General features: G+C 43.6%; 1 protein-coding gene and 1 long non-coding RNA gene across 2 annotated transcripts in view; one reads left to right on the top strand and one right to left on the bottom strand.

Annotated features, from left to right (window-relative positions):
- Positions 1–2,796: 2,796 nt before the first annotated feature.
- Positions 2,797–12,056, bottom strand: LOC121025670 (uncharacterized). Its single transcript, XR_005788120.1, has 3 exons — positions 12,044–12,056; positions 7,084–7,098; positions 2,797–3,027 (listed from the first exon to the last, which is right to left on the bottom strand). It is a non-coding gene; the product is annotated as an uncharacterized LOC121025670 (long non-coding RNA).
- Positions 9,599–17,186, top strand: part of CTPS2 (CTP synthase 2) — a 75,785-nt gene continuing 68,197 nt past the window's right edge. The window contains exons 1-4 of the mRNA XM_040468302.1: positions 9,599–9,736; positions 10,227–10,310; positions 11,193–11,273; positions 14,139–14,290. Coding sequence (XP_040324236.1) covers positions 9,650–9,736; positions 10,227–10,310; positions 11,193–11,273; positions 14,139–14,290 — 404 coding nt within the window. The 5' untranslated portion in view covers positions 9,599–9,649. The remainder of the gene's footprint in view (positions 9,737–10,226; positions 10,311–11,192; positions 11,274–14,138; positions 14,291–17,186) is intronic.

Below are 17,186 nucleotides of genomic sequence, written 5' to 3'. Positions count from 1 at the left end.
ACCCTTTGAAGTCTCCAATGCCAACCCTACACTCTGGTGACAATGTGTCAGCTCCCTTATAACCATAGTCCCTTTGTCTTTAGTTCTCTTTTCTTTCTCCTAGTCTGTCAGCTCCACATTGCTGTCAGTCCTTCCCTGCGTGGACTAGACTCTTAGTGCAGATAACTGGTAGTGGTTGGCAAAAAAAAAAAAAAAAAAAGACGCAAAAGTGTCTCAGGTTAGGAAAGTAGCCAATAGAAGTAACGATTGAGATTGCCGCCTGGGGATGGGGCAGCAGAGAGCTTTGGCCTCATCCGTCACAGGAGGAAGTCGATTTGTGTTTTTATAGAAGGTGTCTGAAATGGGCAAGTTAAGAAAGAGTCAAGCGAGATGGTGTTTAGAGATGTGGAAGAAACCAGCAGAAGAAATCGTGAACGAAGGAGTTAAAGCGCTTGCCTTGGAGAATCTGGATTTGGGAGAGGAAGAGGTGGGGCACAGGACTCCTGCTTTTTATTGTGTGCTCTTTTGAACAATTTGATTTTGTTGGGGCACAAGAATTCCTGTTCCCTTCGAGATCCTTGTGGCTGAACTAAGAATCAAATTGGCATGAGACAGAAGAAAACCAAATTTAATAGCGTACATGTGGGCAATCCGCATAGACATGGCAATTCCAAGGGGAGTCCGACACAATGAAGTATATATGTCATCCTGAACTGAGGAGAAGTGGGTAGGTGTCTGGGTCTGCAAAGGGAAGGAATGTAACCTTCAAGAAGATGGAAAAGAGAAAATGCTGGGTTAACAAATGTTTACATTTGTTACACTCAGAAACAGCGAGACACAGAGAGGAATTTGATCAGACTTTGCTGAGTTCCTCCCTGTCTACCATAGTTCGTATCAGGATATAGTTATCTATGGTGATAGCTCTCTTCCTGGAGCAGGTCCTCTATCACAGTTCTACTTAGGTAGTTGTAGGGTAGGTAAAGAGCTTTTTCTGAATCTGCTGGGTCTTGATTGCTTTTAACTTAAAATAATCTTTATGTCAGAGTGGCCCATCTTGGGGTGGCCTGCCTTTGGCCCCTACAATTTTTTTTAAGTAATCTCTTTGACCAACATGGAGCTTGAAGTCACAACCCCTAGATCAAGAGTTGCATGCTCTGCTGACTGAGCCAGCCATGCACCCCAGGCCCCTACAATTTTTAACCATGTGCATGACTTTTGACTTTTAAAAAACTACTTATTAATGTCAGCTTGAAGATACCATTGAGCAATTTCAGTATCTTAAAGTTCAGCCCAAGGATGATTTCATTCAAGCCTGGAAGAAGGTAGAACAAGTCCTCACACCTCTGGTTTATGCAGGTTAACCTCGTTGTCTCCAATATGGTAGCTGCTCGCCCCATGAGGCTGTTCAGCACGTGAAATGTGGCCCATCCTAATTGAGATGTGCTGTGAGTTTTAAATACACACTGAGCTTCAAAGACAGCATAAAAAGAAGAATGTAAAATACCTAATAACTTGGGGGTGCCTATGAGTCAGTTGGTTGAGTGTTCGTCTCTTGATTTTGGCTTGGGTCATGATCCTAGGGTTGTGGGATCGAACCCTACCTCGGGCTCCATGCTGAGCATGGAGCCTGCTTAAGATTCTCTCTCTCTCAGGGCGCCTGGGTGGCTCAGTCAGCTAAGCGTCTGATTTCAGCTCAGGTCATGATCTCATGGCTTGTGGATTCAAGCCCTGCATCAGGCTCACTGCTGTCAGCCCAAGAGCCCGCTTCGGGTCCTCTGTCCCCCTCTCTCTCTCTGCCCCTCCACTGCTCACGTTCTCTGTCTCTCAAAAATAAATAAACATTAAAAACAAAAAGAAAAAAGGTTGACCACGAGTCAGTGATCAGGATCAATTACTTTCCCCCTCCATCACTTATACTGGACATGCTACACATCCCTCCCATTTTGTTCACTCCCAGAGATGCACAGCTTCCACGTCGGTAGTAGCTGCTATTCGCTGCTGCTTGGCTGCCTATGCAATGCTTGATTGGAAATCACTGGAATTTTCCAGTAAAACTTGGTCATATCCACTCATGTTTCTGTGGCCACCATGGCCACCTCCACAACCACCACTCAGCCACTGACTGGCCAGGCCACCGTAACTGGACTGGTTTGACAAGCCCATGCCTCCCGTCGTTTGGCTACCATAAGCCCCCACCGCTTGCTTCTGCTGTAGAATTCAAGAAGAGTTCTACATATCTGTGTTGCGTATTTGCTTTGTCTTTTGACGTAGCTGCCACAGCATCTTCACAAGTTGCAAACTCGACACCTGCTTCACCAGCGACTCTGCCATCAGAACCAGCTTCAGTACATACTCTCACAGGGTTGAGTGGTGAAAAACAATCATAAATGTCGTTCTCAGTAGCTGTGTAAGATAATCCCTGCGTGTGTACACAATGTCCCGTTGTGCTCTGGAAAGTAGAGCCACCCCTCCATTATCTCTGATCAGACATTCTTGAAAAACAATAATTGAGGTCTCTTCCAAATCCGTCTGACCCATATCCATAGCCATCATTATAGCCATTATTTAAAAAAAATTTTGTTTATGTTTATTTACTTTTGAGAGTGAGAGACAGAGAGAGCACAAGCCGGGGAGGGACAGAGAAAGAGGGAGACACAGAATCGGAAGCAGGCTCCAAGCTCTGAGCTGTCAGCACAGAACCCGACGTGGGGCTCGAACTCACAGACTGTGAGATCATGACCTGAGCCGAAGTCGGACACTTAACCGACTGAGCCACCCAGCTGCCCCCATCATTATGGCCATTATAATCATCATAGCCTCCGCAGCGTCCACCGTAAGCCCCTCACCTCATCTGTTTACAGCCAGCTCCCCTGCCAATGCCGTGATAGCCTCTGCCAGCTCCAGGTCTGTGGTAGGGACCTGGCTGCGGCATGGCCACAAGCCTTTGTGGTGGATCATAGTGAGTTCTAACTTCAGCTCGACTGCTCTTTAAGATTTTGATACACCTGTGCCCCATTCTTTCCTTGTGTTTCTTTAGAGCCTTTTCAGCTATGAAATAACATTTTGGATATATTGGGCTACATAAAATATAATGTTAAAATTAATTTCTCCTGTTTACTTTTGTTTGCTCTTTTGAATGTGGCAGCTAAAAACGTTAAAACATTGGGCGCCTGGGTGGCTCAGTTGGTTAAGCATCTGACTTCGGCTCAGGTCATGATTCACGGTTTGTGAGCTCGAGTCCTGCTTCGGGTGAACTCGAGCCCCACTTTAGGTAAAAACGTGAGCCCCTCCTCTTCGGGTGAGCCCTGCTTCTCTTTCTCTCTCTCTCTAGCTCTTTCTGCCTCATCCCTCGCTTGCACCCTCTCTCTCTCTCTAAAAATTAAAAAAACAAATTTTAAATATTTTAATTTTTATTGGAGAGTGCTGGTCTAGCACTTTCACTAGATTCTGCTGTTCTAGCAACAGGAAAGGCAAAAAATAGCCTTTTTTTTTTTTTAAGACTATTAACCTTAATAACAGGAAAATTTCCAAATGGTCTTGTGTATGCATGTTTTTGCCTCTGCTCTTTTTTAAAAAATAAATTATCATCACAGAAAAGGAGAAGGGGTAAATCTATTTTTTTAATGTAATTGAACTGCCTTTGAACATCATTAACATATAAGCCCAATTTGACCTTGAGAAGAGCCTTCTTAACCCTTCTTTTTCATTTTGTCTGTTTTTTAGCTATTGCTTAAAAAAATTTTTTTTTAATTTTTTAATGTTTATTTTTGAGAGAGAGAGTCGGAATGCAAGTGGGGAGGGTCAGAGAGAGGGAGACACAGAATCTGAAGCAGGCTTCAGGCTCTTGTCAGCACAGAGCCTAACGTGGGGCTTGAACTCACGAACCACGAGATCATGACCTGAACCGACTGAGCCACTTGGGCACCCCTAAAAAAATTTTTTTTAATGTTTATTTATTATTTTTGAGAGAGACAGAGTGCGAGTGGGGGAGGGGCAGAAAGAGAGTGAGACACAGAATCTGAAGCAGGCTCCAGGCTCTGAGCTGTCAGCACAGAGCCCAACACAGGGCTCAAACTCACAAACCGTGAGATCATGACCTGAGCTAAAGTCGGACGCTTAACCGACCAAGCCACGCAGACGCCCCTTAGCTATTGTTTTTTGAGAATCATCCTTGAAGAAAGCTTTTATGTTTCCTTCTGGGGCCAGCACACCTGATTCTCTTTGTGATCATTTTACAAAGTGGCATACTACAGATTTAGACTCTAATTGTTGAAGATTCCACTTGTACAGTAAAATCAAGAATTCTCAATGACCTCTCAAATTAAACTGAAATTTCCATCCCATCAAACAACAAGCAAACATTTTAGGCCTGTACTTGCATATTGTTCTTTTTTTATGCCTTTGTTCTTTATATTAATTTTTATCCTGTTCTTGAATTGATTGGTTTGGCTTAAAAAACATTAATTTGGCGCTTAATGGGCACTGGTCCCAATGCTAACTGCTAGCCATAGGAAGGCAAATATGACCTGAGCCCTGCTCTTCAGGACTCCTCATCTTCGTTTTTAATTTCTTGGAAACAGAGAAACTGTGACAAGTTGTCCCCAGCAAAGCTCCTTCTTCATATAACCCTGACATTCATATATTTGCTTAATGGACACTAGATCAGGCAGCCTTTTGGGCTCATTTTAAGTTGTGCTCAACATTTGTGTTTGTGCACTATTTAAGCTTTTGAAAAAAAAGACCACCAGGCTGATTTTCAGTTTTAAGCATGTAGAAGCTGTTGAAATGTCTCCAAAGCCTTTTGGTGAGGCTCTTACTTCTCAGACCCATGGAGCTGACAAGCTTTATTTGTATTAGTCCAGGTTATCTCCGCATACACCTGAAATAATTTATGCCTGGCTTAAAGGAATAAAAGGCTTCTTTCTTTCTCTCTCTCTTTCTTTCAAAAAAGAAGAATCCTTTCCTTAAAGGCAAAACAGACATTGCACATCTCATAAATTTGCTGTTGCTTTGATTTCAACTTTGGATAAGTCTTAAAACATTGTTATGGGTGATATTTTCCTTGTTGTGTGGGGGAAATAATGAACTTAGGAGTATTCTAGTAATAATGCAGAAGGTTTCTGATGACAATGATGGTAATCGGGAGCCAGAGGAGTGGTCATGGGATCTTCCAAATTGGCTGAGACTGTGCAGTACCACTCTAAGCCATGTGAGGGCAGAAGTGGATAATGTTTAAAGCTTTTTGCCTCCGTTTTCAGATTGCCCTTAAATTACCAGAATACACCTATGAAAAAACAGATGTCCCTATATGGTTTAGTTTCAGTGCAGACCTTTTTTTTCCCTAAAATATTTTCCCATTAGATTCTGGTACCTTGCAGTTGGTGAGCACTTAAACCCCTCACCCCCTGCCAATTTCCTGATTGCATGTGATATTTCTAGGATTTTCGTAATTAAGTTTGTCATTCTCCTACAGAAAGGTCATATATTTCTATCTGTGCCACACCCAGAAAGCTTGAATTTTAATTGTTTTGTTATCTGACTTAAAATTAATAAAGAATCATTTTCTTTTCTGTAACAATGTAGTCTCGAGATTTCTTAGTTTGATTCCATTGCAGTTATGGTAACAGGTACTAGAATGCTGTTACCTAGGGCTTATATTGAATTTTGAGACCCTTCTGCCCTGAGATGACTGCTAAGCTAAACCCTGTTGGAGAGGGAAAATTTTACTGTTACCCTTCAATGTTCTTCCGGTTGGTCTAAGAATCCAATTGACATGAAACAGATTAACTGGAGAAAATCAAAGGCTGTATTACATACGTACAGAAAATCCATATAAACATGAGAGATTCCCAAGCAGTCAGGCAAAATGAGGCTTATATGACACCCTGAACCAAGGAGAGGAGTAGAGGCCTAGGGGATACAAAGGGAGGAAGGCCATTTGCAGGGAGACAGAGGGGATGTTTGGAAAACGGACTTCCCTGTTATGCAGCTAAGTTTCTCAGGTAAAGGGGATCTCTGGGAATAACTTTCTTCCCGGTACAGGGATCCCGCACTACCCAATGTAAATTTAGGCAGTTGATGGGGAGGTAAAGAACTTTTCCTGATTCTGCTGGGTTTTGATTGCTTTTAATTCAAAATAATCATGGCAAGGTGGCATATTTCTGGGAGACCTGTCCTGAACCCCTTCAACCCCAGTGCTGTGTGCAGGGAGCTGGGCTTATGCCAGAGATAGGGTAGGGAGCAGGGAAGGTATGTTCCTATTCTCCTGGGGCTTATAGCTAGTGGCAGGAAACAAGTGCGCACGCGAAATAACAGCACCTGGTGCTGAGTTAGTAGGAAGGGCACAGACAGTGCTATGGCAGGGAGCAGTGGGAGGGAGGCTACTCTAGGTGGGTGGCAAGGTCTGGCTTTCTGAGGAAGACATAGCCTTTCAGGCTGAAGGATAAAGAAGAGATAGGTGTAGATAAATAAAGAAGGAGGGTAAGAGAGCTTAAGGGGCAGGAAGGAAGAGAGCGGCCCATCTGAGGACCTGAGAAGCCAGTGGGGCTGATGCACAGGCAGGGTGTGTGGGGAGTGGGGGGGCGGCCCCCGGCCGGTGAGCAGGGGCGTGAGATGAGATTAGAACCCTAAGCAAAGGCCAGATCATGTAGGGTTTTTGGTTGGCTGCCTAAAGGAATTTAGATTTTATTTTTAGTGAAGCAGTGAGCTACTGAGGGTATAAACACAAAAGAGATATATTGTGAGGTTTTGTTTTGTTTTAATATTCTGAGTTTTTATAAGGTCACTTTGCTGGTGTGTGACAGATGATTTAATTGTAGGATAGGAGAGGGGAGAAACTAGGAGACCATTTGGAGGGGGAGGGGGGGCAGTCAGCCAACTTTTTCTTTAAAGGGCCAGATAGTAGATATGTTTACCTTTGAGGGTCAGAGAGTCAACTCTGCCATTGTAGTGTGAAAGCAGCTACAGACAGTATATAAATAAATGGGCATACCTTTGGCCAATCAATAAAACTTTAAATTTTTTGTTTTTTAACGTTTTTATTTATTTTTGAGACAGAGAGAGACAGAGCATGAACGGGGGAGGGTCAGAGAGAGAGGGAGACACAGAATCGGAAGCAGGCTCCAGGCTCTGAGCCATCAGCCCAGAGCCCGACGTGGGGCTCGAACTCACAGACCGCAAGATCGTGACCTGAGCTGAAGTTGGACGCTTAACCGACTGAGCCACCCAGGCGCCCCCAATCAATAAAACTTTATATATAAAAGCAAACAGTGGGGCTGTAGTTTACCACCCCCTAGTTTAGATTATTGCAATAATCCTGGCAAAAGGTGGTGTTGGCATGAGTGTCTAAGGTGGTAACAGTGGGCATAGAGAGCAGGGGAGAGATTTTCAAGAGGTTTTACAGGTATGACCCGCTGGACTCGGTTGAGAAAAAGTGGAGATCAAGGATGATTTCCAGACAGCTGGCTTGAACCAGTTAGTGGGAAGAGACGCTTTTGCTGAGATGAGGAGACACGCGGAGAAACAGGCCCAGGGGTGGGGGAGTTCGGTTTGGGACACGGTAAGTTTGAGTAATTGTTGAGCCATCCGGGATGTCAAGGACTTGTTGGCTCCAAAACCCAGTTGCGCTGGGAAGACAGGACAGGGCTCGTAGTAGATTTCAGACCTAGTCAGGTAGCTGAAGCCAGACAAGATGGTGGGTTCTGGGACTGGGCCCACCATGATCTCTTTCCTCCTCAGCGTCCGGATCATTCCAGTTAGTGTCTAAGTTTTACTCTTGATTATTGTTCTTTACCTCTGCTAGATTTTTGTCGCTAAATTCTGAGCTCCTGAAGAGCACATTGTCTTAAATTCTTCTCAGCACCTCATTTATAGTGTTGAGCATGCAGTAGATTGTCACATGCTAAAGAATTAATTTTAAAATCCAGGTGATATCTTTAAGTATTTAAATATGGTGAGGATGTGTAGGTTAAGGCAAATTTTATCCTAAAGTAAATGCTTACTTTAAAATGCCTTACTTGTTGGAAGCACATTGTAAATTAAGCTAACATTTATCAAAGGATTACACTGTCAGGAATATTCTTTTGGCACTACCTGATTCAGAAAGCCAGCATATTTTAATAGCAGTTGTTTAATTCTAGTAATATCACCATCGCAAAAAGAAATGTTCAGCTGCATGCAGGGGTGTGTGTGTATGTGCGTGCGTGTGTGTGTGTGTATACACATGAAAAGGGGGAGAGAGATTGAGAGAGAAAGAGAGAGAGAGCACGAGGTATTTCACCCCTAGGAACTAGCTGATCTCACTCCTCAGTGGCCTATAGTGTGGATCTTTTTATCTGCTTATGCATTCCCTTTTCTTAAAGCCTTCTTTTTTTTTTTTTTTTTTGTAAACATTTAAAAAAAAATTTAAACTTTTTTTTCAGTCTTGGTGAGATGAAGCGTTGACAGCTTTATAATGGTTCCCCATTTTTTTGAATGGGGGGATTTACTATCTGTAAAGTGAATCAGTAATAGCAGAATTCATTTCCTTAACTTAGTCCTTGTCTCCACACAACAGGATCTTATAACATGGGAATCAGGTCATTCTTTATTCTTTTACATGTTTTATTTTTTTATTTTTGAGAGAGAGCACATGAGCAGGGGAGGAGCAGAGAGAAGGGGACAGAGGATCTGAAGCAGTGATCTGTCTATGCTGTCTACACTGACAGCAGTGAGTCCGATGTGGGGCTCAAACCCACGAACTGGGAGATCATGACCTGACCTGAAGTCGGATGCTCAACTGACTGAGCCACCTAGGCACCCCAGGAGTCAGGTCATTCTTAGAGCCCTCCTTGACCTCGCTTTCTTCCTCCCCCCTCCCTTTTTTTAATTTGAGAGAGAGAGAGGCGGGGGGAGAGATAGAGCAAGCCTGGGCAAGGGACAGAGGGAGAGAGAGAATCTCAAGCAGGCTCCACACCTAGTGCAGAATGGGATGCGGGGATCGATCATGAACTGAACTGAAACCAATAGTTGGGTGCTCAACCAACTGAGCCACTCAGGCGCTCCGTTTTCTTTTCCCTTCGTGATGTTCTCTGTTTATTCTCTTATCTGTTTACCTGGTTATGTTACACTGTATCCTTTCTTCTTAGTTTACCTTCTAGTTTCCATTTTCTCTTTCCTTTGTTTCATCTCCTTAAATGTACGGCGCTTTTCCTCATCATATCAAACAGTTTTAGTGAGGCTTAATTTATATATCATAAATTTCACTTGCTTTAAGTATACAATTCAATGATTTTTGATATGTGTATAAACCTCTGTTTTTGTGCTGTTTATTTTTTTAAGTTTATTTATTTATTTTGAGAGAGAGCGCACACGAGTGAGTGGGGGAGGGGCGGGGGGAGAGGGGCACAGAGAGAGAGAGAGAGAGAGAGAGAGAGAGAGAGAGAATCCCAAGCAGGCTCCATGCTGTCATCACAGAGCTCAACCCAGGGCTCAAACCCATGAACCGTGAAATCATGACCTGAGCCAAAATCAAGAGTCGGATGCTTAACCGAGTGAGCCACCTTGGCGTGCCCTGTCTTGTGCTCTGTTTATTAATAATGTTTCTGTTAGTCTATATACTGTGGAAGATCACATGTGTTTTGTTTTTTTTCCCCATTCCTAGTTGGGTGGCACCATTGGAGACATTGAAGGGATGCCATTTGTGGAAGCATTCAGACAATTCCAGTTTAAAGCAAAAAGAGAGAATTTCTGCAATATCCATGTTAGCCTAGTTCCACAGGTGAGCTTTCCAGATAAGTATATAGACAGCAAATTCTTTCTTTTTTCTTTCTTTCATCTTTTTTTTTTTTTTTTAATTTTCTAATAGAGAAAGAGAGCGTGCACATGTGTGGGGCAGGAGCAGAGAGAGAGGGACAGAGAGAATCCCAAACAGGCTCCACGCTGCCAGCACAAAGCCTGCCTCCGGGCTCAGTCTCACAGTTTGTGAGATCATGACTTGAGCTGAAATCAAGAGTTGGACGCTTAACCAACTGAGCCACCCAGGCAGCCCTGTAGACAGCAACTTCTAAAAGTCTTCCTATGATATTCTATTTGTTCCACATTTTTAAAAAGGAGATAGAAGTTTATTGAATACACTGCAAGGGAGCAGTGGGCAGGACAGCAAAAGAGAAACTCTCTGCCTATTTATTCCATATTTTAAGCTAGGGAGCCATTCATTATCTAGACAAGCTAAATATCCAATATACTGACAGTGACCCATCTCTTTTCAGCCCAGTGCTACTGGAGAACAAAAAACCAAACCCACACAAAACAGTGTCCGTGCGCTGAGAGGGTTAGGCCTGTCTCCTGATCTGGTGAGTTAAGGAGAGTGAGTAAATTTCTTGGAATAGGACCTCCGTTTCTTGATCTATAGCATCATCTAAGTCCTTTCTATCTCTCAAATGGTTCCTTTGACATTGAACTTCGTGTCTCTGGGGGCCAGGGGAGGGACAGTCCCATATCCTCGAGGGTAGCTTCACACATTTCTAAACTGGTGCTCTGTTCTCCTCAGGGTCCTCATGCAATTGGCCACATTGACAGCTGGGCAAGTGCAATGTCTTGTCATTTTTATGGTCCTTAGGTCTTTTAGAGTGAGGTGGGACCTTTGAGATTTTCCTAAGACCCACTAGGGTGGGCTGTCACTGCTCTTATTTATAACAGGTCATCCAGTTATCACCAGAATAGTCTAGATCAGAGGTTAGCAAATAAGGGCCTGCAGGCCTCCTGCCCATAAATAAAGTTTTATTGGAACATGGTATCATCTGTTGCTTACATTTGTCCACAGCTGCCTTCATACTGCACTGCTACAACTGAGTAGTCAGGACAGTCACTTCTTGACTTGCAAAACCTAAAATGTTTACTCTCTAGCCCTTTAGAGAAAAAGTTTGCCAACCCCTGGCCAAGCTCTGTTCTTATATCTAAAGAAGCAACGTTTGTGAGCCTTCCCTCTTGTTTACTAGAGACGCCTGGACATTTTGAGTTCTTACTGGTAGATTTGTGTTGAGTTTGATTATACTGGCTTATATCAGTGCTCAGGTGTTTCTACGAGTCCGGTGGAATACCCAGAATGAACAGGTACATACTTGGTCAGGTCTCTGGTTGAAAGAAGAGATTAATATAGCATCCTCCTGAAAACTAATGGTGGGACAAACAGCTGGGTTCCTGCTTGCTGACCTGTGCAAAACTGACGTTGACAGATTGTCTGCCGGAGTTCAACGCCTATCGAAATGGCCGTGAAGGAAAAGATTTCAATGTTTTGTCATGTGAACCCTGAACAGGTTAGTGCTGCTCTTTCGATTTTATTGCTTTGCAGGCACTTCTGCTGATGCTAGTGTTTTGCATCTCTTCAATTATCATATTACTTTTCATGGCATTTATGAAAGCTTTGGGAGATTCATATCCAGCCACAGCTCCCTTGCCCTGAAGTGAACAATGTGAGAGACTCCTGATTCCTTAGGTAGATCACATGTTTCCTTGCATAATCACTCCTCAAGTTACAGGTACAAAGCCAGGTGGGCTTTTTAACTTACAGTCAAACCTCTAGAGAGAGAACCATGTGAAGCCTGCTTATCGTCTGTTTATCTTGTCTTTCCGGGACACTTACTGCTTTCACTGCGATTTCTCCTTTGTATGTGTTACAGCTCGCTCCATCCAGACCACACGTTACACTGACATTCACACTATCACTTCTGATTACATCAGTGGTCTCAGTTCAATTCATTGCTACAGAAACTGTATGGTGATTTGGGCTCACGTCCTCTGTCCTGCAGGACTTTCCATTTGGGTATCTGAGAGCTTTTTCTTTTTTCTTTCATTCTCTTATCTGTCTCTTGTTTGCAACGAGGCTTAGGTGTAAGGGATCAGAGTTGCTATAGTTTACAAAGTGATATGAATGGCACTCAGGAAAAGGGTGAGGTTTGGCAGGAACCTTTTGTTTTCTTCAGATTAGCTCTGGGTTCTTTGAAGCCTAAAACCCTCTAATTGGATTTCTGTATCTCTGGAGGCAGTCTCGTGCACAGCCTCCTGTCTAATGCTTCAGGGTCAGCACACACGTCTGAACTATTTTGAAAAATGTGATGGCAGGTTTGAAGGACTCTCCTGTATTTGTATGTCATCAAGCCACTTTGGTTTTGTTCTGTTGTTTTTTGTATCCTTCCTACTGGTACATAGTACTTTGTGTCTGTGTTGTATAAATACAACTTGGTTACTGAAATGGAAGGAGGATACAGTTTTCAGAGTTGGGTTACTGAGAGCTTTGAGAACAGAAGAATGCAAATTTCTGACCACACAGAGCCTGTTTTCTACAGGACCATAGATTCTGAAGAATGCCCTATCCTATCAGTCCACAGGCTAGTTTATTAGCCATTTTTCAGCACATTATTTTTTTCTGATGTGAGTTAATGCTCCCATTTCTTTGTTCCAAGTGAGGCCCAAAAGTCCTCTAAGTATCAAGTTGGTGGTGTCCAAACAGCTTAGGAACCCTTGGGTGGATTTGGCAATGGATTTGGGGAGACTGAACACACAGAGTTAGAAGAACATTTCTTTGGCATTGAGTTAGAATGTGGCAGACCCTTAAATGCCTGCCAGCAGCCCGTCGGATGTACTTAAGAGTGTGATGAAAGTTCGTTAGGATAGATGTGAAAAACAACCATAGCACCTGACATTTAAAGGAGCCATTCTCCTCTAACAGGTGTAATTAATTTGACTGGGTTCAATATGTACTTGGAAATGTATCCAAATGAAGGGAGTAGACAAAAGCACTACACCAGCAGCAACAGCAACAAATGAATGCACAAGCGAACCACATACCCACATTTAGAAGACACAGTGTACGTGTTCAGTGTTACTGCTTTAGCCTAGACTTAGAAGGTGATGCCTTGGGCCAGATGTCTTAGATATTGACACATAAAGCATCCGTGTTCCAACACCAATTCTCTGACACCAGCTGGGGTCCTGCACTTCAACGCTGACACTAACTACCTGGAGTGAGCATCAGACTCCACAGATTTGAGGGCTGAGGTTTTTTTTGTTTGTTTTTTTTTTAAATTTTTTTAATGTTTATTTTTGAGAGACAGAGCACAAGCAGGGAAGGGGCAGAGAGAGAGAGGGAGACACAGAAACAGAAGCAGGCTCCAGGCTCTGAGCTGTCAGCATAGAGCCCGAAGCGGGGCTCGAACTCACGAGCTGTGAGATTATGACCTGAGCCAAAGTCGGACGCTTAACCGACTGAGCCATCCAGGTGCCCCGGGGGCTGAATTCTTTACAAGACTTCCCCCCCAACTTCAGACACCAAAGTTTCCAGTGTTCCCAAGCCACCTCCACTCCTGCCTGGTTGACTGCTAATTTGGGGCTTTCCATAACCCCTTCAGGTTCGATAATTCTCTAGAACGATTCATGGAACTCAGGAAAATGCTATACTTACTATTGTCATTTTATTATAAAGAGTGCAAATGAACGGCCAGATGAAGAGATACGTAGGGCAAGGCCTAGGAGGATCCCAAGTGCAGAAACTTTTGTCCCCATGGAGTCAGGCTGTGCCGCCATCCTGGTACATCTGTATGTGTACCAACCGGGACAGTCCCCTGAATCTTGGTGTCCAGAATTTTTTTAATAGGGGTTTCATGATATAGGCTTGGTTGAGTAAACCATTGGTCACATGACTGAACTCATGCTCCAGCCCCCTTACTGTCCTCAGAAGTCAAGTGGCTGAAAGTTCTAGCCTAACTCGGTTGGGTTTTCTGGTGACCAACTCCCATCCTGAAGCCATCTAGGGGCCACCATGAGTCACTTCATTAGCATAACAAAGATAACCCTACCCCTGTCAGGAAATTCCAAAGGTTTTTAAAGCTTTGTGCCAGAAATTGAGAGCAAAGTCTATGTATATATATATATATATATATATATATATATACACACACACTACCACAGCATCCACGTTTCCCAATTTAGAATAAGGAGTTCAAAGAGTTTTATGATTAGATCAAAGTAAGCTTGTATTAATTCTGCCTCTTGTTTGGGTCACTGGGCTCTTGCTTTTCCTCAATCAATATAAATGAACTACCATGTCTCTTGAGTTTTGGCTCATTCTTGAGGCATATTTGAGGTGTTCCATTTAAATATGGTGTTTTATCATCATTAATCAGGTCATATGTATCCATGATGTTTCTTCTACATATCGAGTACCTGTGCTTTTGGAGGAACAAGGCATTGTCAAATATTTTAAAGAGAGATTGGATCTGCCCATTGGTGATTCTGCAAGTAATTTGCTTTTCAAGTGGAGAAATATGGCTGACAGGTACGTGAAAGGAATTACTAATGTAATCTTGAATAATTCTTGGGTTTTGGGGTAGGACTGAGACATAGTTTGAAGGATATCTATGTCACATTCCGCTTTCTGTCTGTATATGTTTTGATCTGGATTTATCTAAAGCTTTAACACATTGTTAGAGTGTTTTGCTATATTCTTTGAAGATTTCTGGGGCTTTTGATTTTTTTCTACTTAAATGAAAGTGAATTGAAAGAATTTGGATTCTGGAATGATTTTTTGTTGTTGTTAATTCTGGAAGCATTTTGATTTATTAGTTTATTTCTTAGTTTTCTGAATACATATTTTATATTTTTAAACTTTTTTCCTTTTTTAAAAATTTATTTATTTTAAGAGAGAGAGAGAGCATGAGCAGGGTGGCAGAGAGAGGGAGAGAGAGAATCCCAAGCAGGCTCCATGCTGCCAGCACAGAGCCCAACGTGGGGCACGAACTCACGAACCATGAGATCATGACCTGAGCCGAAATCAAGAGTCAGACATTTAACCTCTGAGCCACCCAGGCACCCAGTTTCTGAATATATATATTTTTTCATCCCTGCCACCCCGTTTCTGAATATTTTAAACAGGTTTAAATGTCACGGGTTTTTGTTGTTGTTTGTTTTGCTTTGTTTTTTAAGTTTATTTATTTTTTAGTAATCTCTACCCCCACTGTGGGCCTCGAACTTAGAGCCCCGAGATCAAGAATTGCATGCTCTTCTGACTGAGCCAGTGAGGCACCCCAAAAATCCCTTTGAATGAGAAGTTTAGGCTATATCATTATTGTTCCCTCATGCAGTTATTAACTATCAGCATTGTTATCAAAACCTCAGATAGATAGGTTCTAGCTTTAAGACAACGGTATTAATTTCAACAAGGTTTGTCTCATTTGAAGCCATATGGAAATTAAATCCCTATCACCTGTTTGTTTTACTAGATGTAGACAAGGCCTAACTCTGTGAAGTCCTGACTGCTGGATTTTTTTGCAACTTAGGTAGAGGCAACAGGTGCAGCAGTGACAAACACACATACACAAATATTGAATCATTATGTTGTATACCTGAAACCAATATAATGTTATATGTCACTTATATCTCAATAAGAAAATGTAAGCTCTGGCATCAGGAACTCTGCATTCAGGCCCCAGCTTTTCCTCTCACTAGCTGCGTGAGTTTGGGTGGATTACTCAACCTCTCTGGACCTGCTTTCGCATCCATATATAACAGTGGGATACTAGTACCCACATTGAGATAATTCTGAGAGAAAACACATTAAACCTTAGTCTCGCATTGGGCCCTGGGTATTGGTTCCTCAGTGTTACTGAGGTTGGTAACAATAATTAAAATGGTTTGATGGTAACAAAATGACTGCCTTTGGTAGATGACCAGTAGTTTGAAGTTCTCTTGCCCTCTCACTTAAAACTTTAAAAAGAGTTTTAGAATTGCTGGGGCAAGTAAAATCAGGAATAAAGTGCAGTTTCGGAACTCAGGTGCTCTACTGAATGACGATACAGTTAAGGAATCAGTCGCTTTACAGGAATTTTCTGAGTAGCTTGGGGCTGATCCTCTTTAAGCACTAGAAATTTGAATGTTTAACTCTTTTTATTGGAAATAACTCTAAATTACTCTATGCTGCTGTGCTTTTTAAAGCCAGGGTTTGGTTTTCCTATTAGTTTCCTGTGGCTGCTGAAACAAATTACCACAAACTGGGCCGCATAAAATATGAGAAATTCATTCTCTCACAGTTGTGGACGTCAGAAATTCACAATCAAGGCTTCAGCAGGGTTGGTTTCTTCTGGAGGCACTGAGGGAGAAACTGTTCCAGCTTCTGGGGCTGCCGGGAATCCCTGGTGTCCCTTGGCTCGTGGCCATGTCACCCCAGTTTCCGGCTCTGTCATTGCATGGCCTTCTCTGTGTCTCTCCTCTCCTTCTCCATTTCCTCCTCTTCCTCTTCCTCCTCCTTCTTTTTCCCCTCCTCCTCTCTGCTTGCATAAGGATGCTTGTCTTTGGATTTAGGGCCCATCCTAATCCAGGATGATCTCATCTCGAGATCCTTGACATAATTGTATCCATAAAGACCCTCCTTCCAAATATGGACACATCCACAGGTTCTGGGGGACATATGTCTTTGGAGGCCACCATTCAGCTCACTGCGGTCTTTAAGCAAAAGTGATACTGAGCATCGGTCCCTTGTGGTGCTGTTGGTTTATTGGTAATGGTGGTATGTAGACAGCTATAAGAAAGCAAATTGAGGTCACAGGGCAGACTCATTCATGGAAGTCCAGTGCTGCTCAGAGGCCAGGGGTCCCTGGCTGAACTGGATGGCAGAGCTCGCCTGGGACCTCCGCCCAAATTGGAGGTGGCTTCGCCTCCCCGGGGACCTGCCTGTGGGGTGAGCCTATGGAGTGGCTCATGGCAGCCTCTGTGGCTGGCCTCTCACACCTAGTTAATGGCCGAGTGGAGAGCATGTGGGAGCTGGGCTGGTCTGGACAGGGCTCCGGGAGCCTCGCCTGCAGCCCCAAGAGGGAAAGAGTACGAGGGGAGTGGGCTCAGGATACATATCCTTTCCCAATGGCAGCCCTTCTCCCTGGGACGGGTGGCCCAGTGGACTTCCCTGTCTCACCCAGCTGCCGAGTGACTCCTCCTCCCCCGGATAGACCAGACTGAGTGACTAGAAGGAGGAGCTGGTAGTGTTGACCCCAGTCCTGCTTCCTTCCCGGGACCGGAGCCAACGTCCCTCCTTCAATAGAGGGGTGGGACCCAAGGGTAAGGGCTCAGCCCGGCCGCTGTGCTCTGATGGGGTCACGATTGCCAGTTCCCTGGGGCCAAATCTGGCGCGGGAAGCGCTTCCCTCTGACTTGGTATCGGAATCTTGCCTCGATGCCACTTGC

The sequence above is a fragment of the Herpailurus yagouaroundi genome, unplaced genomic scaffold, assembly GCF_014898765.1.
Source record: "Herpailurus yagouaroundi ecotype Mexico unplaced genomic scaffold, PumYag 67690, whole genome shotgun sequence".
Lineage (NCBI taxonomy): Eukaryota > Metazoa > Chordata > Mammalia > Carnivora > Felidae > Herpailurus > Herpailurus yagouaroundi.
Note: the sequence above shows the minus strand (reverse complement) of the source record. Positions and strands in the feature narration are given on the sequence as shown.